This window comes from Pseudochaenichthys georgianus, chromosome 19 (genome assembly GCF_902827115.2).
Source record: "Pseudochaenichthys georgianus chromosome 19, fPseGeo1.2, whole genome shotgun sequence".
NCBI classification, from domain to species: Eukaryota; Metazoa; Chordata; class Actinopteri; order Perciformes; family Channichthyidae; genus Pseudochaenichthys; species Pseudochaenichthys georgianus.
The window spans coordinates 2,754,567-2,778,841 of NC_047521.1; the positions used below are offsets into that span (position 1 = coordinate 2,754,567).

The 24,275-nt window shown below is 39.8% G+C and overlaps 2 protein-coding genes across 2 annotated transcripts in view; both read left to right on the plus strand.

Moving 5' to 3' along the window:
• Positions 1 to 17,438, plus strand: part of LOC117465138 (signal transducer and activator of transcription 5B-like) — a 44,084-nt gene extending 26,646 nt beyond the window's left edge. Inside the window, exons 14-15 of the mRNA XM_034108054.2 lie at positions 11,982 to 12,089; positions 13,011 to 17,438. Of these exons, the coding sequence (XP_033963945.1) occupies positions 11,982 to 12,089; positions 13,011 to 13,134 (232 nt within the window). The 3' untranslated portion in view covers positions 13,135 to 17,438. The remainder of the gene's footprint in view (positions 1 to 11,981; positions 12,090 to 13,010) is intronic.
• A 104-nt stretch (positions 17,439 to 17,542) lies between these two features.
• The window catches only part of naglu (N-acetylglucosaminidase, alpha), a 28,126-nt gene continuing 21,393 nt past the window's right edge, over positions 17,543 to 24,275 (plus strand). Inside the window, exon 1 of the mRNA XM_034107199.2 lies at positions 17,543 to 18,741. Coding sequence (XP_033963090.1) covers positions 18,329 to 18,741 — 413 coding nt within the window. The 5' untranslated portion in view covers positions 17,543 to 18,328. The remainder of the gene's footprint in view (positions 18,742 to 24,275) is intronic.

A 24,275-nucleotide genomic window follows, 5' to 3' on the forward strand; every position in this document is an offset into this window, starting at 1 on the left:
TGACCTCCACCATAGATCCATTGGCCCTTCAGCATTGAAGTCTTGGATTGGCCAGACTAATACATTTCTAATGTTAAATAAATGAAAACCATTCACAGTTAAGAATTAGATTACATTACATTACATTGCTGGACTATGGTGATGTGTTGTATATGAATGCACCTGCCAATTACCTGAGCAAATTGGATGCTGCGTATCACAGTGCTCTGAGATTTGTCACAAATTGTAAAGCGCTTACACATCACTGTACACTGTATACCAAGGCAGGTTTACCATCACTCTCTGTACGGAGGCTCAGTCACTGGTACACTTTTATTTATAAAGCTATGTTGGGTAAACTCCCGTATTATATCTGTTCTCTGGTAAAGCAGAAAGTTGCGGGCAGCTAATGTCTGAGATCGCAGGATGTGGTCTTGTTAGATGTGCCAAGAGTGAGGACTGTCTTAGGTAAGACGGCTTTTATGTGCGCAGCTCCACTTGCTTGGAACAGCCTACAGTCCAAATTAAAATTGAGCAATTTTATTTCTCTGAATGTTTTTAAGGCACGTCTGCACGAGATGCTTTCTGACACTATGGGTGTTTGTAAGTGTTGGTGAATATGTAAATATGATGTCCTCTATTGTTTGTTTTTATGTTTCATGTGGAACTAAATTGATGCAGGTCTCCCTTGTAAAAGAGATCCATGATCTCAAGGGACCTATCTGTCTAAATAAAGGTTTGAAATGAAAAATGTGGCTGACGCTTTTATCCAAAGCGACTTACAATAAGTGCGTTCGACCAACAAGATACAAACTTGAAGAAAACAGAATCATAAAGTACATCAGGTTTCATAGAGCAAAAACATTTCAAGTGCTACTCAACTGGCTTTAGGTAAGCCAGTCCTTTATTAGTATATAAGTGCTTTGTTAATAGTTCTATCGCTCGAAGTGGAGTCGAAAGAGATGAGTTTTCAGTCTGCGCCGGAAGGTGTGTAAGCTATCTGCTGTCCTGATGTCAATGGGGAGCTCATTCCACCATTTTGGAGCCAGGATAGCAAACCCACGTGTTTCTGCTGATGGGAACTTGGGTCCCCCTCGCAGTGAGGGTGCAGCGAGTCGTTTGGCTGATGCAGAGCGGAGTGCACGTGCTGGGGTGTACGGTTTAACCATGTCCTGGATGTAGGAAGGGCCAGATCCATTCGCAGCATGGTACGCAAGTACCATTGTCTTGAAGTGGATTCTAGCAGTTACCGGAAGCCAGTGGAGGGAGCGGAGGAGCGGCGTGGTGTGGGAAAATGTTGGAAGGTTGAAGACCAGACGAGCCGCTGCATTCTGGATGAGCTGCAGAGGTCGGATGGCACATGCAGGTAGACCAGCCAGGAGGGAGTTGCAGTAGTCTAGGCGTGAGATGATGAGAGCCTGCGCCAGAACCTGCGTGGCTTTCTGGGTCAGCTGGGGACGTATCCTCCTGATGTTGTAAAGCGTGTATCTGCAGCAGCGGGTTGTAGCAGCGATGTTTGCAGTGAAGGACAGGTTGTTATCTAGGGTCACACCCAGATTCCTTGCAGTCTGAGTCGGGGAAACAACAGAGGTGCCGATGTTGATTGTCAGGTCAAGAGTGGGACAATCTTTTCCCGGAAGGAAAAGCAGTTCAGTTTTGTCAAGGTTGAGCTTGAGGTGGTGAGCAGACATCCACTGAGAGATGTCAGCTAGACAAGCAGAGATGCGTGCGACGACCTGGGTCTCTGAGCGGGGAAAGGACAGAATACAGATATTCATTATTAATCCTGTAAATTACCTTTAATATGTCTAACTATATTTAAAATGTGTTACCTTTTTATAGAAGTGATTATATTTGTATGCCAATATGTTCCTATGGTAAAGTTTCGTTTTGCACTTTTATTTTGGTAGTAATAAGATCGGGACTCTTATTTTGAAGGAACCTTTACCGGAAACGGATGCACAACGAAGCAGAATGCTTCGCCTCCCAAGACTTTACGCATTTCCTCTTTGCTTTTCGTTCGGGTTCACCTTGGGCTTTATCAGTTGAATCACTTTGAACATTCGTTTGAGATGTTGACGGGTTGGCCCAACTTTTTACCCCACAGTCAAACAACTTAATTTGCTTCGCCTTTTTTTGTAAAACAATCACACGGCGCAGTGCGCACGCGAGTACACGTGCATTGCTTTCTGGCTCCGTAATCACACCAATGCACGTGCAACAGGTTCCGACTGGTCACAACAATAATTAAATATCACTCTAGTCTTAATACAACAAATAATTAACATTTATCTATTTTGGGGTGCACATTTTGCTGTTTGCTGTCCTTATTTCTTTATGTTAAAAACTGGTTGCCACTGATGGCAACCAAAGGCCAAGAAGTGGTTGACATTTTTTGAGAATGGTTGCCATTGGCAACCTGGCAACCGTTACTGTTGTCCGTCTATTTATTTATTTTATAGATTAGCTTGAAAATACATAGATGTTTTTTTTTAAAGGTGATACACAATATAAACTGTATACTATTATTTTTTCAAAGACATGTTACATTTCAAAAGCATATATTGCTATGTTTAGGACAAACAATTAAAGACTGCTTTAATTGAACAAATCCTACAATATGAAAGTGGCAGATTTGCTTTATTAAACAGACCAGACCTAGGTTGCATACCAACACAATTAGGAACATGCTCACATCTTACTATGTTGGTCTGAAGAGCTGAAGCATTCATACACAATGGATAAAAACTGTGTTGTCTCGTTCTATATCCTGTGAGAAAATGATATACATTTAGCATTAACAACTCAACATACTATTCCTAGCCTGAGGAAGATCTGAATAATCAACAGATTTGAATGGAATCTCTAACATTTTCATGTAGAATAAAGACAAAAGAGTGATTATACAAATTACATTTATTGAAATTTGAACCAGAAGATGAAGTCTCAAAGAATGTTTTAAATAAAAGGACATAAAACAAAAAGGTGCTGTCCCCTCAGAGGAAGTGGGAAACCGGGATAAGACCTCTGGACGCCACGCCGTCTCAATGATCCACACTGTTAATATGAGAGGGAAATAATGTTTTAGGAAATGAAAAATATGAAGTTAACAAGTAAAACACGGCTCAGGGGCAGTCATGGACGGTAGGTTTTCCTACAAAGTTAACTCAGCCTCCATTGATTTTCTTATCAAATTAGCGTGTTAATAAAATAAGCGATCATGGCTTATACTTGCATATCTAAACAGAATCATGAAAGCCTGTTGGTAGAGTCAGGCACACGAGTCCGTTTGAGTGTGTGCGCCGGTGTCTGAACGCTCACGCACTGCTAGCTATGTTAGGCTACTTAGCTTGCATTGTTATGGATCTACAGTTAGCAAAAGCTAACTTTCATAGCACAGCTTTACTTCTCACTTAACACAATAAACAGACCGTATAGCACAAACAACACAAATGATAAATACTTACATATATTTTCACTTGTAGTATTATAATAATTGAAATGCTGGTTCTTCTGGGGGGGGTTCTATCCACGAAGAGGCGCATTCACACTGCAGTACTTTTCCCACAAAGGTTCATGCGAACTTAGTTCATGATCGCGTTCACACCAAAAAGAGCCGGTACTAAAATTAGTTCATGCGAACCTTTTTACCCCCTCGAAAGTCCCTGCTAGAGAGCAGGGACTTTCGAGCGGCTCTTTTGTGAGAAAAGAGCTATATTTCTGATTGGCTGGGCGGATTGCAAACCACGCCCCGTAAAACTCCCAAAAAGTTTTGTGAAGCCTCCATTTTATTATCCTCGCATTAGCATTATTAGCATTAGGCCAGCGCAGAAACGCAGAGAGACTAGCTTATGGCAACACAAAATAAAACATGGGAGCGGTGGAGATGAGGAGGTGTCGGCATTCTGCGATTTACTCGGAAGGCTTCAGTAGAAGTTGCTGGGACTCCCAGCAGCTTCTACTGAAGCCTTCCCCAACTCCGGGGACTTCCGGCCGGGGACTTTGGGTGGCAGTATACGCCGTGAAGTGGTTTGCGGCCTGTCAGTAAACCCAAAGCAGAAGAAGAAGAAGTGACGTCAGCGGCTTAATTTGCCTAATCCTCCCCCAGGGACTTTTTCTGGTGTGAACGCGATCTGAACTTATTTCATGCGAACTAAAGAGTTCGCATGAACTAAGTTTGCATGAACCTTTGTGGGAAAAGTACCGCAGTGTGAATGCACCTATCTCCCGCACCGCTGCCTGCACTGTACAATCGCAGGAGGACTGGGCTCTCACTCAAAAAATGAGTAGCCAATGGGGACGCACCCCTGAAAGACCCGCCCACCTGGAAGGTTTGTGTCAGAATCTCAAACAAAAAGTGAATGAGCGCAAATGTATCGGGGTTATTCCCTATCTTTATTCAAGAGCGTGGTCTTTAAATTTGAGAGCATACTTTATTGATTTCATGTTCAGATTATGTATTTATTTCCCTCAAACCCTGTCCTCACACTCAAATAGTGCCTGCTTGCACTTAGATTTGCTCTGCTTCTGCTCAAACTGTACGCTTGCACTCAGATATATTGCTGCTTACAGATTTCCCGTGTTCCAGCTTAAAACCTTCTCCTCGCACTCAGGCTGTTTCTGTGCGCTCGTGAAATGTCTGCTCTCAGATTTCTGCTGTGCGCGCTTGGAGCTTTTGTGCAACAACCCTGTCAAAATCCCTCAACCAATAGGAGGCCTGGTGTCCTTGCGGGTGCGTTCGCTTTACTTATTAGAGCCCCGTAAGGACGGTTACTCTTTGGTTTATAAACTACCGCCCTCCACGGCTTTATCACATGTACTTCACTTGTTTCATTTACAACTTTTGGGGGGGGGGGAAGCACAGTTAGTGTATATTTATAAAACGGACAAGTCAAATCAAGCAATCTGATATTTCTTAGGGTAGAATTGTAGTTACTTTTCACAACTCAGTATCCCTCCGCGTCTGAGAAAAGTTACAACTGTTACATTATGTCCGTTACAAAACTAACTAACTAAATAACAAAGCTTAAGATGGAAACATTTAAAGGCCCTGACACACCAAGCAGTCACCAGAGAACTCGCCGACGCCGACTGTTGCGCCGCCGTGTTCTCCTGCGTCTTGGCCATGTGTCGCACTGGAACACACCGCAAAGACTTCAGCCGAGCACGTGCGAACTGCACATGCGTGAGTGGCAATAACTCTCCTCATTCAAAAGAGGCAACAACCGGAAGACAGAGAAGAAGAACAGACTACGTGATATAAACAAACAACAAATAGCGTGTGCGTTCCATTTTCACTCTCGTCCATCGAAAACATGTATGGTGCGGTACTGGAGCTATCATCCATTGGAGTGTTGCTTGTGGAAGACATTCTCAAGCAACCGTTTCGCCTCTCATGCACTGATTCGCTAGCTGTACAGCCAATCAGAGTGATTTCTTTGTCCGACTGCCTGTGGCCGACGCACGGCCATGAAAGGCCAAATAAGGCGTGTCACGGCCGACGGTGCGGGACACACCAAATTGAGTTTGGGCGACAGGGCACGCTTCATCGTCCGATTTCGGCCTCGTGTGTCAGGGCCTTTATTGTTGTTGCATAGCAACCACCTCCTCGCATGTTTTGTGCAGAAGGCAACGGAGGGGCTATTTTATTTTTGATTTGTAGTCCCAGTCCGCCACTGAACGTAGCTATTATGTAAGGTGCTGGTATATATATACTAACTGTGCTTTCCCCCCCCAAAAGTTGTAAATTAAACAAGTGAAGTACATGTTATAAAGCCGTGGACGGCGGTAGTTTATTAACCAAAGAGTAACCGCCCTTGCTTTATTCTGAGAAGATGTTGCTTTATCTTTATGATACAAAACTAATCCCATACGAAACGAGAAGCATTTGGATCCAAGTAGATAGAAGGATTGGAATGAGGTATTTGCGGTCTCCAATGACAGAGAAGAGACTGTCAATTTTGGCTGTACTCAACATTGAATCAAAACGCACTAAAGCTTTGGATCTTATTAAGTTTGTGAGGCGTTTTGCTGAACAACATGAAAATCGCCGCATTCAGCTGTAATATATATGCCAACGTAATGCTCTGCTCACGGATGAGCATACAAAACTGTTAAGAGCAGATACCTTGTATGTGTGTATATATTTATTTCTTTGAGGGGGTCTGCCCCCAAAAACAGTTTTAAGTCCTGAGAAAGTCAAATAAGACGGTGTGTAAAACTACACTGCCCAGCCAAAAGAAAGTAACCAATTTGATTTAACTAGGCAAGTAGGTAAGGAATTTCCACTGGATAATAACTTACTGCAGCGATGTATCTTTTTTAGCTGAATACACATTTTTTAACCCTGACTGGAGTCACTTCTTTAGTGCGTGTTATTTTTGATGTAAAGTCAAGGTTGTAACGGTTTGCAGTAAAGTTGTGGGCTGCTGAACTGTTCCTTTGAATCTTTTGAATTTTGTTATATGATCGTAATTACTTGTCTTAGAAATTTGAAGGAGGGTGAGCAAGCATCTTGAGGAACATTCATCATTAACTCCTCCAAAAAATGTAGTTTATTCAATAATAAATGAATATGTGAATCATAAAAGGGATTGACAGCTGGTAGGAATGATATGATTGTTAATATTATCATATTAATTCAGACAAACATCGACGAGACAGTTAATTAATGTACTTATTGCAGCAGTCTGCATAGATTTGGTACCCCGGAGGCCTGTACTACGAACCAGGATTTTCGCTTAGCGAGCTAACTTCACGGAAAACTCTGGGTTTCCCGTCCAACGACGCTGGTTCTCTTTTTAGCGGGCTAGATCTCCATGGTAACTTATGCTGAGCGGCTAACCTGGGGCTTATACTACGAATCTAGTTCAACATATCCTGGATATGTTTTGAGTTATCCGGTTGACTTAATCCAAAACAAAGCCGCTCTCGCTAAACTGGCTATCAACTCGATCCCTCAAGCCAGCCGTGTCCTATCTAGTTAGGTGCGCGTTCACATGAAAGGGGTGGTATTTGGAGCATTCGACCAATCACAAACATGGAGAAGCGTACTGACAGTGCAGCGTCATACTTCCTGAATGAAAAGTCTACTTTAATATTAGTCAAATATGAAGAAGTTGATGTGTCCCATTATCATTCATATCACTTCATAATGTATCATATATTTCCTTATCTGAGTCAGCTTCTTGAGCCGTATCTGGCCGTGCTACACTCACAGTGTCACATACTGTATGCAGAAGTATTATTTTAAGCAACACATTAAGTTGACGAAACACTCGAGTCAAATGTAGTGGCAGTGATATCATAAACCTTTTTCTGTTACCAGCTGTATTCACCTTGCAGGTGCAGCTATTCGGCTTTGATCCTGGATAAAGTGTTTAAGTCATGGATGTTTAAAGTTTAACTTCACTTTTCATTCAGGAAGTATGACGCTGCGCTGTCAGTACGCTTGTCCATGTTTGTGTCGAATGCTCCAGATACCACCCCTTTCATGTGAACGTGGACCTAACTAGATAGGACGCGGCTGGCTTGAGCGATCTACTTGATAACCAGCGTCGTAGGACCGTTTAGCGAGAGCGCGTATGTTTTGGATTAGGCCAACCGGCTAACTCAAACATATCCAGGTTATGTTGAACCAGCTTCGTAGTACAGGCCTCAGCTGGTCTAAGAGTGAAACAAATTCATTCAGTTATGGTTCAGTTAAAATTCATTACATTATGTCTGCCACCTTATATATTTATATTTAAGGCTTTACTGATGTGCCACAATAATTTCACCTAATGTTGATTGATTTGATTGATTGATACATTTATTTCGAACAAGTACAATAAATAATTACAAAACAAAACAAATGTTGCAGTGCATAGTCATGTAAGAGAAATCAAAACAAAAAATGACATTTACAACAACAACAAAAACAACAACAGCATTAGCAACATAAACAGTGCCACATCTAGTGTTCGAAAAGGAGTGAGAAGAAGTATAATTCATTTAATCTCACCCCCTTGTCCCTAAATGATTTATTTATAATATATAATCTGCAATAATTATCATTTGTATGCATTATTATTGTTATTATTATTAATCTGCTTTACCTGTTGATTGACATATATACATATACACATATACATATACATACATACACTGATATACAGTGGGGCAAAAAAGTATTTAGTCAGCCACCAATTGTGCAAGTTCTCCCACTTAAGGCGAGACACGGCAGTCAAAAACATCGTTTTTCAAGTACTGGTCAATTTTGAGATTTTGTGCTATTTTGATTCTATAACATGTTTTCTTTCAGGCTTTTGGAAGGAAAACGTACAAAATACACATTTTATTTTACTATAGTTTATCTATTTGCGTCTGTAGATTTCTCCTAAATTCACCAAAAGTTAGCATTCTAACGTAACATAAAGTACCGCGAACACTGTGTGCACCATGTCATCAGAGGTATCGCTGGAAAGCTGTTTCTCTCCTGCACAATCTCATCGGATCCAAATATGGTCATTTCCTTTGTATCAGCAACCAATCGTGAAAGCACTAAGGGGTCTTAAACCAAGAAACAAAATCTCATTGGCTGGTGTCAATTTCTGACAACGTGATTCGTTCAGATGCGTCACGTGGTGTGCTAAAACACTTCCTGGTTAGCTTTCCGCTAGAAATTGAAATCTCAAAATGGCAAAAGAACGGCGAAAAAACACGTTCACAGAGAAGACGACAACAATTGTCACTTGCACGAAACAAGGTTATACAAAAAACAAATGAACCCGAACATGAAATACCTTCACGGAGTGCGTCGAGGCGCAAACTGTCATCCAAAGAACAGGAGGGTTTAGCTAGCGCCTCACTGCAATCTTTAAAGGTCGTTTTCTCAAAATGAGTTTTTTCTCCTACTCTGAGTTCGAAATCTCAACTTCAGTAGCACGTAGAGACACCAAACCTTCCAGTTATATTCCTATCAATATTATGAAGGCTTTTACAGAAGGGTTTGTTCAAATATCATTCATAGCCTGAATTATACAACATTGTATACCTAAAAACATGGCGAAAATGGATATTTTAGGGCTGTTGACAGTATTTTCTGATTTATGGAGTGATAAAAAGAGATATCCAATTTCCCTTCTGTAAAAGCCTTAGATACTAATATGACTACAAAATAAAACAAGAATTTTGAACCTGGCTTTATCCAAAGTTCAGATTTCAATTCCTGAAATGTGTTAAAATATGTGCATATTTAATGAGATAATGGATAATTTGCATATTTAAACATGCTATTTCAGAAAACTTGTAATACAAAAGACAATTGCCTTATTGTAAGTAATTAACTGGAGAAATTTCTAGCTGATACCTTTAAGTTAAAAAAAATTACCCTATTCACCTTGGGTGTCTCGCCTTAAAAAGATGAGAGGCCTGTAGGTATACCTCAACTATGAGACAAAATGAGAAAAAAAAAATCCAGAAAATCTCATTCAAAATCTTCGTTGCCCGGGCGGTGTGTTTGGGATCATTGTCATGCTGAAAGACCCACCCCCATGTTTCACAGTAGGTATGGTGTTCTTTGGATGCAACTCAGCATTCTTTCTCCTCCAAACACGTCTAGTTGAGTTTTTACCAAAAAGCTCTATTTTGGTTTCATTTCACCATATGACATTCTCCCAATCCTCTTCTGGATCATCTAAATGCTCTCTAGCAAACTTCAGATGGGCCTGGACATGTACTGGCTTAAGCAGGGGGACACGTCTGGCACTGCAGGATTTGAGTCCCTGGCGGCGTAGTGTGTTACTGATGGTAGCCTTTGTTGCTTTGGTCCCAGCTCTCTGCAGGTCATGGACTCGGTCCCCCCGTGTGGTTCTGGGATCTTTGCTCACCGTTCTTGTGATCACTTTGACCCCACGGGGTGAGATCTTGCGTGGAGCCCCAGATCGAGGGAGATTATCAGTGGTCTTGTATGTCTTCCATTTTCTAATAATTGCTCCCACAGTTGATTTCTTCACACCAAGCTGCTTACCTATTGCAGATGCAGTCTTCCCAGCCTGTTGCAGGTCTACAATTTTGTTTCTGGTGTCCTTTGACAGCTCTTTGGTCTTGGCCATAGTGGAGTTTGGAGTGTGACTGTTTGAGGTTGTAGACAGGTGTCTTTTATACTGATAACGAGTTCAAACAGGTGCCATTAATACAGTTAAGAAGTTACAGGTCTGTGAGAGCCAGAAATCTTGTTTGTTTGTAGGTGACCAAATACCTATTTTACCGAGGAATTTACCAATTAATTCATTAAAAATCCTACAATGTGATTTCCTGGATTCTTTCCCCCCATTCTGTCTCTCATAGTTGAAGTGTACCTAGGAGGAAAATTACAGGCCTCTCTCATCTTTTTAAGTGGGAGAACTTGCACAATTGGTGGCTGACAAATACTTTTTTGCCCCACTGTACATATACACACCTACATACTCACACATATACACATAGTCAAACACCTTCCCCATCCCTGTACCTCGAGAAAATTATTTCTCTGTATTTCCTCTTGAACTGGTTAATGTCTGGACAATGGACATCGCTTTAGCACCACATTCTCACTGTTCCATAGTCTCACTCCACAGGCTGAGATACTAAATGTTCTTCTGGTTGTACGGACCCTATGAATTTCGAATTGAAATGGTCTCCTTGAACTATATCCCCCCACTCGTTGAGTGAATACTTTTTGGATGTTTCCTGGTAAAACGATATGATTAGCCTTAAACATGATTTGTGCCGTTTGGAATTCTACCAGGTCTGTGAATTTTAACAATTTTGACTGCAGGAATAATTTGTTCGTGTGATCAAGGTATTTGGCATTGTGAATGATCCGTATGGCTTTTTTTTGTAGAATAGATCCTGCATGTAGTTATTGCCCCAGATTTCAGCACAGTCAGTCAGATATGGTAAGACTAGTGAACAGTAGAGAATGCGAAGTGATTTCTGATCTAGAACTTGTTTTACTTTGTTTAGTATGGAAATGCTTCTTGACAGCTTTGATTGTACATGTTTTATGTGTAATTTCCAACTTATTGTGTCATCTATTATTACCCCAAGAAATATAAATTCATGGACTCTTTCAATTTCAACCCCATCTATTTGTATTTGCATTTGTGTTTTTGTTCTATGTTTACCGAACAGCATTAATTTTGTTTTACTCAAGTTTAATGATAGTTTATTTTTGTCAAACCATGTTTTGAATTTGTGCATTTCATTTTCTATGTTCTCCACTAGCTGTTCTAAATTGTTATTGAGTTACAAATATAAATATTGTGGATTTCCAAGTTAACATTGATTGATATGACTGGGATTAAATCAGCATATGCCAGGGGATGCCACCCCTCAAAATCTCCTGCCACCCTCTTGCCACCCCATGAATATGTGTCCGCCCCTGACACACACTGAGCGTAAAGTTAATCCTTACAAATGTTGGCAAGATAATCAAAACTGGGACACAAACACAGACGTCTGTCATTATAGTATGAAGTTGTAATTAAAGCATCCTAATACAGGCTTGACCGACACTTGCTAGCCATTCAGAAATTTGTTTTTTTATTATTACAGTATTACCGTAATTTTCGGACTATAAGCCGCGACTTTTTCCCCCATCTTTTTTGTACAGCTAACGGCCACTAGGGAACCTCCTAAATCTATGGATTTTACAGGTAAAATTAACCACCTTTAACTCTATGGGCTCTATGACCGGTCCGCGCCCGCCACCTTTAAGCGGCGGGCTTCAGCAGGAAAAGCTGGAGGCCGGAAAAGAGAGAGACAGGTAGCGCGCCAAAGTAAAAGTGGAACCGAGAGACAGAACGAGAGCAAGACAGACGGACAGTTTAGCTGCTGCGGCAGCTTATATGCAGGTGCGCTTTATAGTCCGAAAAGTACGGTAGTTACTAAAATATGTGTTTAGTTATTGGGCTTGGTGCAGACACGTGATCATGGTCAGATTAGTTGATGAAATAATGCTTGTTATATGTCTCTGTTAGATTCACCACCCCAAAATCTGAACCCAGTGGAGGAACTCCTTCGTTCATGGACCAAACAGCTTCTCCGTCCGCCAGCCACCCCAGCAGCTTTGGAGTCTACCCTTCGATGTAAGCACACTCCTTTACATTTCATTCTTGGGACAACACCCTGTAAAATGAAAGGGAGTACATTTAGCTTTCATACTTGAAGTACACCTTGATGATAAAGTGTACATATTCTTACTGGAGTCAAATTCCCAGTGCTTGTACTTGTTGGCACTTTATTTTGTTTTGCAATGGTATTGCAGCCTCTACTAAAAGTGACTTTAATCAATAAACAATACATGACCGCAGATTCCTTCAGATTCCCTCAGCTTTTCTGAGCTTTAGTGAGTTTCAGCTTATTGTTCAGCTGTCTGGCTTTACATTTAGTTGGGGTTACGTAATGCTGTCATACAGTTGTTTTCGGCAGCAGCTGGTAGCTGTTTTCAGAGAAAATGCCAGGAAACAGCAGACAGACAAAGCAAGGAAAACGCTGTTGAAAATAGTGACGCATTTAGCAGCTTATGAGCCAGATATTTTCCTCAGGAGATGGTGGAGACCAAAACTGAGCGAAAAGAGACAATGCTGGAGTCTTTGTGTTTTTTTAACTGATGGATTTGAGTAATGCATGCTTTTGATGCTTTCTAACTGTTGGACGTGTATATTAGCATTAGCATTGTTTAACAGGTTCGTAATCTTAAAAGATGACAATATGAAGTGTGTGTTTCATGGCAGCTTACATACAGACATGTGGGTATGTGTGTGTGTATATATATATATATATATATATACATATATATATATATATATATACCAGTTTTCTAAAGATACAGAGATATATTTGACTCTGTTGCGTTGTCTGGGTTTCTTTGATTACTTACTTATGATATGTTCTACCTGATAATTCACAATTACACTGTAGAAAATCCAACAGAAAAAAACCCAATAAATGTCCAATGAACCTCCTTCATGACAATGTGGCCTGCGTCTCTACTGTCGTCCTGTCAGGAGTGACACCATGTTGGATGCAGAGGGAGACTTCGACCTGGAGGACACGATGGACGTGGCACGCCATGTGGATGAGCTGCTCCGCAGGCCAATGGCCAACCAGTGGAGCAGTCAGCAGTCCTGAACCTGCGTACACCTTCAGGTCTTCTCCATCTTATCTTACAGAAACACCCGCAACTGCAGCCACAGAGAAACGTCTGTGTGTTCATCGGCTGCTCTGGCAGATCCACATCACAATGTATTTCAGCTCCCCATAGGGGTTTAGTGTGAAAAGAAGGTCTGGTCATATATCCGTCTCTGTTGAGAAAGTAAACCTACTATCAGAAAGCAATGTTACAGACATGTGATGGTCTTAATGTCCTCTCCCACTTACCGTAGTTTCTCAGGGTTGATGTGTTGTTCCGGTCTGGATTTATTCAACATGAAATACAGTCAGTTTGTACGTAAGCTTTGCATTCATATGTGCCTGTTTAGCTTTTAGCTGGCAAAAGGAGAAGTCTGCTTAGAAATGTACAGCAGTCATACCAGCTTTTTTTTCATTCTCAAGGTTTGCTTCATCTACACATTTAACATTGGTGACAAAATGCTGAAACATTCTACATGTTCTCCATTACTGGGATTATGTGTCGCTAATTCTTATCTGTATTCAGTCAATCCAGAATAAATCAAATACGTCACTTTAGCTGAATCTCAACCTCTGTGACCAAAAGTATTTACAGGATGATGGCAAATGTAAGTTTTCCAAGATTATTTTAAGTCTGTTATTTTAAAGAGAGGCTCATAGAGGGAGCAGAGTGAGATGAATAGAACAACAAGCAGGAAACAACCAATGTGTTTCCTAGTTAGGTTGCTAGTACGTCATTGGCTTAGTTGTGGCTTGGACATTGAGAAATTTTTTAAGACATGTGTTTTCAGAAACTAAATAAGGTGGTTTAAGTTTAAACCCAGATGCTGATGTATAAAGAGACTGGCTGCAGAGTTAGAGGCAGGGCCCCTGTTATTAATACGAAAGTTGATCAGTAGTGCATACAGCCAAATTGGTATGGATGCAAAATCAATTGAATCTTCTGCATCCATGGGGCCCTTTGTACGACTAATAGGACATATTTTGAAATAAGGGCTGTATAAATGTTTTGGTGGGGAGTCTATTTCCCTTCAGAAAAGAATGATCGCCTGATTTACAGTTATCTTTCCCTCTAAGTCTACAGTGAAAAGTATTTTAAGGCCGAAGTGCATCAAATGACAGATCCGGAAGGTGCAATTCCTTATTTTACCACTAGGAAAATTGCAGACAAAGCAGTTTCTGCCGATAGCTTGACCCAGCCTGACCCATCGCCTCTGGAGCTCACTGATCCTTAGGATGAATTCAAACATGTAGCGCACATGAAGATTACCTTCTTGACCACCTAGCACTAATGATTCAATAACTGGGTCCCCGTTGTGTTTGTTGTCTTGCACAGCATGAGCGTGCCAGTAACGCAAAGACACCATGCTGAATCTGTCAATGTTGCACGCTATTAAGCTGAACCAGATAAAGCACTTATGTGCCAGCTAAGGCAAGAAACAACAAGCATTAGTGCTAGCATGTTAGCAAGTAAACATGACTATCAAACAATCCAAGTGTCAATATGTTAAAATATATATTTTATAAGGAAATAGATTGAACAAAAAGTTAGGTTTCAAATATACACACACTTTTATATCGACAAATTATGCTGAATGTGAAAAACAACTTATAACAGTGCACACTGATGCATCGTTTTGTGACAATCAACTGTATACTGTTTCAGTTCTGAAACGTTTTCTCAGCAGTAGGAGGAATACATTAACAGTTAATCTGTCAAATCGCATCTAAAACCATCCCCACCGTTTTTCACAGCAATTTGGCTGAACCTGTTGTCAACCACAGCTAAGCTAGGCAGATGCTAAGTGACACAGCAGCAGCCGCAGGGACTTGATGAGTTTAAATCTGACATTTACTTTTGTAGTAAAACCACCAATATGTCTTTGTAACATGCTAAAACATGGTGTTACAATAGTACAGGTGTAGAAGGGTCAGACAACACATTTGGTATTGTGAGCTACACAGCAATATGTATCTAAGCTAACATTAGCGTACATTAGCTACCGGTCACACACGTTTTGAACTAATCAAGGGGGAGTTCATCACTTATGAGTTCCTTTGGAGACAGATTTGATTAATGAGGTCTAAGGTTGCATAGTCTGGTTCCAAACTATCTTTTGGTGCTTTTGTATAATATTTTATATTACAGCCATGTTATGAATTTCCTTTAGCCTACTATACCTTAAAGTCTTATAAAGTCAATAAGTGTTTTGTTGATTTAAAGACTTAACTCACAAGTCATATTTTGTCAGATGGAGTTTTAAATACAATGGGTGATATAACACGATCATTTAGAGGGATATTTATTGATTACAATTGTTTACATAAAGACAATATCCGTGAGAATATAGTTGGGGTTTACCAAATTAGAATTCAAATTAGCTACGTTTTACTGTGCCTGGATCTGTTATAGTCGAGTTAATGCTCGTTGCCTTGGTGAATGTTTATACAACATTTACATTTGAAATCTGGAGATATGGAAAGGAATCTCCAACAATCACCAGTTGGTCTTTCTAAACTCTTTCTAAAACATTTGGAGCGCTTCTCAGTCAAGTTGCATTCATTGCAACATTACCACCTCTTACTTAATGGGTGTATGGGAGTGTTAAAGTAACGTCATGGAGATTAATAATTTGTCAGAAAAATATAATACTACAGTATTACTCCTGACCTCACATGTGTGCTGCACATAAATAATTAGCCAATCATAGCAGAGTATTTTTTCAGAAAACTGAGTTTATATAATCTATCATTGCTATGTGATATAGTGCAGGCCATGGGATATTAGTGTTAATATTAGTGGCCTCATGCTGGGTCTCAGCTACCACAGAATGCAGGATATAGAACTGTTGTGATTGTTCTTGGATAATTATTTCCCCACCTATTATGATTGTTATTTGCATCTTCTGGTTGTTTTTTTAGTCAACATTTACATTAATGAGCATAAAATGGATTATCTTTCCATGTGGACAGTTTCGATGTTACAGTCAGTGCTCTTGGATTTCGGCACCAATATCTTTTCTACTTAATGATCTCTTTCATATAGCTCAGTTGTCTGCCCTAGAAACCGTGGATGTCCCTCTTGAATAGTTGCTCAGAGCCATGTTCATATGAAATGCATCTTGTTTTGGAAGCCAGACTGCCCTCTCACTGTACATCCTTTATTATCAAGCATGGGGTAACAGATTACATTGAAGTGACCTTTGTGTTTTTTTGCTCATCTAATGCACTCAGCTTAACGTTTGTGTTAACCCAAAGTAAGCTTGTCATTTAACCTGAGCCTAAACTTGACTAAAAAAACTGTACAGTGAATGTTCAACATGAATTAATAAAATATTGGAATCAGTTAGTGGATCCATTAAACTGGCTCAAACTAAAACATGTTATATTGATTTGAGAAGTCTCAATGTGACAGTTTCAGTTAATGTTTATGACATAGAGAATCTTAAACATATTCCGTCTATGAATATATGTTGTCAAATGTTACTTTGAGGTGTGTGCTGTCTTCCAGCTTTGTCATCTGTCAGTGGATTCCTTTGGGAGAATGCTCATACCTCAGACTGTGTAATAGTTATTTCAGTCAGAAGTGTTTGTGGATCATTTATCCCCACAGCTTCTGAAAGGTCCAGTCCAATCATCGGGCAGGTCTGCGTCCTCGTGGTGGAAGAATGCATGCTCTGCATAATAAGCTTTTTCTAAATTCTCACTTCAGTAGTCTTTTAGTTTTGACGTACAGAGGCTTTGTAGATCTGTCTGTGCCTTGTGGATTGTGAAGGGACAGCACGGTCCATACAGGACACTTTAAAGCCATTGTCTTGACTCTGCACTACTAACAGCCTTCACTAAGGAATGTCTAATCACCTTGAGAAACAAAACTCACCCAGAATGGAAGTAAACACCATAAACCTCAAGAAAACTCACTGTGAAATAAGTTTAGATTAGTCCAAATCAACCAAATAAAACCTGATGACTTGAGTGTATACCTTTCTGCGTCTTATGCTTTTTGCTTGATAGGTAAACAAAACACACACTTTTGATGGTGTTCGAACACGCACTGTGATGTTTACGCCAGCAGTTATTTCATGTGTTTGTGCTCATCCGTTCTTCTCCTGCTTGTCTCTAAATCAATTTAATTTATGTTTGTCCTCAGTGTAATTGACTTTTCTAGCCTGGTGTCTTTGCTTGCTTATGTGCAGCCAGTGGCCTGTTTGGGTACTTTGTATTCACATCCTTATTGTGCCACTTTCTGCTGGAAGTTAAATGTAGGGATTGGGGATTTGAAAATAAAAGTGTTTTATAATGAATGATATCCCACTGTGGTTTGTTGAACCAGGTACTGTATTGATGAGTCTACTTTTTTTGCTACATAACACATTTAGCCACTTGGCAAGTATGCTGAATTATTATGTGAAGCTTGGAGCTGGTAACTTAAAAAAAACGAGAAGTACATTAAAACTGTACTTCAGTATTGGAGGTAGGTTATTGCTTTCCATTAACATCGCCATGTAAATAAATACAGGTGTTTGACCTCATAAAGATTTTGATGTGGTTGTTTGATCAGTAGCCATTGCACACAGTTTGCTGGTTTCATTCTGTAATCTTCTGCTGTTTAGAGGCATCACTGCGCTTATTGTGCAGAAAGTGTATGCATGTGCACTGCTGATTAAGACATCATGACATGTCTGACTGATGGCTGTGTCAGCAGTTATCAGAAGTGCCTGATTCTAATTTGTACCAAAGTAGCCTACTAAATGCTAGTAACCCTTTACAAGCAAACTTGAGAACCATTTGTCTTGATTTATTTGTCTTGATTATTGATTATTTATTTGTCTTGATTTATTTCAATCTTGTTTTAACGGTTTCGGAAGTAAGCAGTCGATGATCAGGTTGATATTGTGGTTTTATGACATGATCATATTACATCAAGCTTGCTCCTGAAGTTTGGCCACTTTTGTAATATTCCCATCATATACAGATTGATCACATGACAAACTGGTTTCTCATAGGAGTGGTTTGTAATACGAACTGCATCCTCTGATTGGCTGTAAATTATACACGGCAACAGCTCTCTCTTTGATTGGCCCGCAGCATTTCAGTCACCCAAAGCTTCCTGGTTATATGCAAATGAATAAATAAAGTTGTTTTTAAACCTGTGCTTCGGTGGGAAACTGGATTAATTGGTCAGGGGTTCAAAATGTCACACAGAAGCGGACACAGTCTGGCGCTGGTTGTCGTGTTTTGTCTTTTTGTAACGGCCTTTTGTAAGTTCCCAACTCTAGACCACTTAAACCCGAAAGCCAGCGACAAAAGCCAGGGCAGAGCGGTGGTGGAGCTGCTAAAGCGGCTGCTGGGGAACAGGTCCACGGAGTTCATAGTGTCAGTCAACCGGAGCCTTTCCAACGACAGCCTGGATGTGTGTGAGCTCAGGTCCACCAGGAACAATAAGATATACGCTACAGGCAGCAGCGGAGTGGCCGTGGCTACTGGCATTTACAACTATTTGAAATATTTCTGCAACTGCCATGTTTCGTGGTCCGGTGACCAGCTGGATGTGCCCCGTCCTCTTCCGAGGGTCACCGGCGTCCTGCGCATCAACACCCAGCACAGGTCAGTGAACTCAGCACACTGTTAGTTTACTCTGACACAGCTTTAAAGAAGCATTAGCAGGAGGTTTTTCATTTGGCATATATCCAATACACTAAACCACTTTTATTTCACAAAAATTCTGTTTACATTATTCACTTTTATTATTTTATTATTCACTATTCCGCACGGGATACTGTGAGGCAGTTGAGCGCGAGCACTGCGGTCAAGCCAGCCTCCACTTGGGAAAACACAGTCAAGCCAGCCCGCACGTGATATTGGGGTGCGCGAATATTAGAAGCATTACGGTAAAATCCCAGCTCTTACTCGGTCAATAACAAAAGCACCTATAAAAACAAACCAAACCTATTAAATTAAGAAATATGTACTATATAATGTGATCAATAATTATTTAAAACAAACTACGTATAACTACCACGAGTAAATGTAAAATGTAAGGAGTTTCAAAAATAAAAGTCCTTTGAAATCTCATATTGAAATCTCATATATGAGCTATCAGCCCTGTGTTTAGATAAGAATAAAACGAAATCTCTCCCTGATGCAAGACTCATCTCACTGCAGGGTGATAGGACAGCCCATCTACTCACCCAGAAAAAATCAGGACATTCTGATGTGGAGTTTCAAAATAAAAGACCTTTGAAATCCCATATATGAGCTATCAGCCCCGTGTTTAGATAAGAATAAAACGAAATCTCTCCCTGATGCAAGACTCATATCACTGCAGGGTGATCGAAGGACACCCCATCTACTCACCCAGAAAAAATCAGGACATTCTGATGTGGAGTTTCAAAATAAAAGACCTTTGAAATCCCATATATGAGCTATCAGCCCTGTGTTTAGATAAGAATAAAACGAAATCTCTCCCTGATGCAAGACTCATCTCACTGCAGGGTGATCGAAGGACACCCCATCTACTCACCCAGAAAAAATCAGGACATTCTGATGTGGAGTTTCAAAATAAAAGACCTTTGAAATCCCATATATGAGCTATCAGCCCTGTGTTTAGATAAGAATAAAACGAAATCTCTCCCTGATGCAAGACTCATCTCACTGCAGGGTGGTAGAAGGACAGCCCATCTACTCACCCAGAAAAAATCAGGACATTCTGATGTGGAGTTTCAAAATAAAAGACCTTTGAAATCCCATATATGAGCTATCAGCCCTGTGTTTAGATAAGAATAAAACGAAATCTCTCCCTGATCCAAGACTCATCTCACTGCAGGGTGATAGAAGGACACCCCATCTACTCACCCAGAAAAAATCAGGACATTCTGATATATAGTTTCAAAAATAAATTGGTAAGGTAGGACCCAAACACAGTGTTAAAACAAGGGAGGCAGATATTGAGGACAAAAAAACAAAAAGGAGCAGGCGAGGTAAAAGTGAAATCAAATTTTAGACAGAAATGCACTATTATAGTCCTTATAGTTTACTTGTGGTATTTGCTAAAGTGTATATTCTGATTTATTAGTTTTGAATATTATTATTTTGTAATGGATGGTTTTCAAGGTGTACAATTTGTTACATTTTTCTCGATTGCTAACACACATCTTTTTTTAAATTGCTCACTTTCTCAGAACACTAAACACAATTCACAAAACCACACACCTAAAGTGCAAAACACCTAATTTCTCCTGTGAAGAACTGGACTCAAAACTACTTAAACACTTTAGCACCACATATTCATTCACACTTCATTCATAATACTAGGTTGTTTGACCACATATTTTATGGGCTATTCTCTGTACATAGAGGAATGTCCTGATTTTTTCTGGGTGAGTAGATGGGCTGTCCTTCTATCACCCTGCAGTGAGATGAGTCTTGCATCAGGGAGAGATTTCGTTTTATTCTTATCTAAACACGGGGCTGATAGCTCATATATGGGATTTCAAAGGTCTTTTATTTTGAAACTCCACATCAGAATGTCCTTATTTTTTCTGGGTGAGTAGATGGGCTGTCCTTCTATCACCCTGCAGTGAGATGAGTCTTGCATCAGGGAGAGATTTCGTTTTATTCTTATCTAAACACAGGGCTGATAGCTCATATATGGGATTTCAAAGGTCTTTTATTTTGAAACTCCACATCAGAATGTCCTGATTTTTTCTGGGTGAGTAGATGGGCTGTCCTTCTATCACCCTGCAGTGAGATGAGTCTTGCATCAGGGAGATATTTCGTTTTATTCTTATCTAAACACGGGGCTGATAGCTCATATATGGGATTTCAAAGGTCTTTTATTTTGAAACTCCACATCAGAATGTCCTGATTTTTTTCTGGGTGAGTAGATGGGGTGTCCTTCTATCACCCTGCAGTGAGATGAGTCTTGCATCGGGGAGAGATTTCGTTTTATTCTTATCTAAACACAGGGCTGATAGCTCATATATGAGATTTCAATATGAGATTTCAAAGGACTTTTATTTTGAAACTCCTTACATTTTACATTTACTCGTGGTAGTTATACGTAGTTTGTTTTAAATAATTATTGATCACATTATATAGTACATATTTCTTAATTTAATATGTTTGGTTTGTTTTTATAGGTGCTTTTGTTATTGACCGAATAAGCGCTGGGATTTTACCGTAATGCTTCTAATATTCGCGCACCCCAATATCACGTGCGGGCTGGCTTGACTGTGTTTTCCAAGTGGAGGCTGGCTTGACCGCAGTGCGCGAGCGGTATTTGTTACTACTCTCTCTGACTGTCTGTCATTCGGATACTTATAACTGTGGGAATGCTGATTCAGCAGCTCAAACTGTCCACATCTTTATTCTTACATTTATAATTTCTACTTTTCAATTCAATACAAAAAAAAAAGATTGGGGAGGTAAACAGTAGTAGTCCTGTACTTGTTGTACTTTTGAGATAAATTAGTATTTCCATCAAATTATGCTTTCGTGCTTTTTTTTCTTATTTTTTGGGTCACACTAAACAAAGACCTGTGATGTGTTAAAGATTAAACTATAGTATAGAATATAATATCTTTATTGTCATCACACATCAGTGTAACGAAATTCAGTTGGCATATCTCACTGCAGTACATACATAAGAACACATCCATAAAAGCAGTGATAAAGCAGAGATGGTAGCAATAATCAGGGTCATCACTTAAATGCACTTTACCAGAATGTTAAAATACATTTTTAAAGATTATTTAATAAAGAAAGGCTACAATGTTTAAATATAAATAGTTACTAAAAATATCGGTTTGATACTTAATAAATAGGTACAAATTACCTTGGTTGGAGATTGGCGAATGGTTACACAAGCCAAAAAATCGTTATGACATCATAAAGTGGCCAAAATCTGATCAGCTCGTTTTCAGACAGGTTTTTATAGAAATGGATCAGGACAAAAAGTGAGAGAATCTTTTTACCTGACACTTTCAGAATCTCTTTACACTGAGGGGACACATGTTGATGTAGAAGAGGCATGAACAAGTGGATTTTGCATAATGGGTGACCTTTAATAAAAACATATTTCTTATAGAGTAGGCTTATGTGTCTATAGTAATTGAATGATTAAAAAATAAACAAATAATAAAACAATACAATAAGTTAGTACTTTCACATTCAAGTTTTGTAGATGTAATATTCCTTTATGTGTGTAACTGACTTGATGACATGGAGATTAATGAAGTATCCGTAGACATTGCTTTAATTTCAGATAAGGCAACTTTATTGACTTAATACGTCTTCAGCCATGGTAATACAGTACATCTATCCAGACACACACCACTACGTATCACTCCGCGCCAACAGTATGCTACAATAGATAGATAGATTAGATAGAAAAAACAATTATAGTTGCATGTGCTATAAAAACAAAAAAAAACTTTATGTAACATTATTAAAAAGTATCCCTATTACAGTTATGTTTGTTTATCATCAATCAATCAATGTTTATTTATATAGCCCAATATCACAAATGTTACATTTGTCTCAGTGGACTTCACAGTTTGTACAGAATATCAGTATGACAATACGACACCCTCTGTCCTTAGACCCTCACATCGTACAAGGAAAAACTTCCGGAGAAAACCCAGTTTAAAGGGAAAAATGGGAGAAACCTCAGGGAGAGCAACAGAGGAGGGATCCCTCTCCCAGGACGGACAGACGTGCAATAGATGCCGTGTGTAAATTGAAAAGATAATACATTTGCAACATAGGTAGTCCAAATATTTGGAAATGCATGTGTGTATAATAGGAAGATGAATCCACGAGGATATCCATCCAGGACCTATGATCCAGGACCACAGCCACGACTCAAGATCCAGCGCTCGCGATCCAGGACTCAGGACCGCAGGATCATCCATGACTCCGGATCCCGGCGTATATAGACACCAAAAAGAAAGAAATGTGGGGAAGCTGGGTTAATCGGAACATGAGAGTACACAGGTATAGACAGAGAGAAGGAAGAAGTAAGATGTCCCCCAACAAACTAAGCCTATATCAGCAAAACTAGGGGCTGAATCTAATCAGCCCTAACTATAAGCTTTATCAAAAAGGAAGGTCTTAAGCGCACTCTTAAAAACGGATAGGGTGTCTGCCGCCCGAACACAAACTGGAAGCTGATTCCACAAATGTGGAGCTTGATAAGAAAAGGCTCTGGCTCCCATTGTACTTTTAGAGACTCTAGGAACAACCAACAACCCTGCATTCTTGGAATGCAATGCCCTAGTAGGACAGTAGGGTATAATGAGTTATTTAAGGTAAGATGGCGCCTGCCCATTAAGGGCTTTGTAGGCGAGAAGAAGAATTTTAAATTCTATCCTGTGTTCTATAGGGAGCCAGTGTAAGGCAGCCAGAACAGGAGTAATGTGGTCCCTTTTCCTAACTCTGGTTAGTACACGAGCCGCAGCATTTTGAATCAGCTGAAGCGACTTGAGTGACTTCTTGGTACTCCCTGATAATAAAGAGTTACAATAATCCAGCCTAGAAGTAACAAATGCATGGACTAGTTTCTCTGCATCGTTTTGAGGCAAGATATGCCTGATTTTTGCAATGTTACGTAGATGGAAGTAGGCGGTCCTTGAAATTGATTTTATGTGGGCGTTAAAGGATAAATCCTGATCAAATATAACACATTCCTTAAAGTCTCACTGGAGGCCAAATTAATGCCATCCATAGTTAGTATATCTTTAGATAATTTGTTTCGTAGATTCTTCGGGCCAAGTACAATAACTTCAGTTTTGGTCGTGTTTAACATCAAAAGGTTTAAGGTCATCCACGTTTTTAAGTCCTTGAGGCAGTCTTGATAAAAATAGTTGAGTATCATCCGCATAACAATGACAATTTACAGAATGATTCCTTATAATATTGCCTAACGGAAGCATATATAATGTGAACAAAATAGGTCCGAGCACTGAGCCCTGTGGCACTCCATGGCTAACTTTGGTTTGCGTGGAAGATTCATCGTTGACACATACAAACTGAGAGCGTTCAGATAGATAGGACCTAAACCAGCCTAAAGCAGTTCCCTGTATGCCAACTAAGTGCTCTAGTCTTTGCAATAGGATATCATGGTGGATAGTATCAAATGC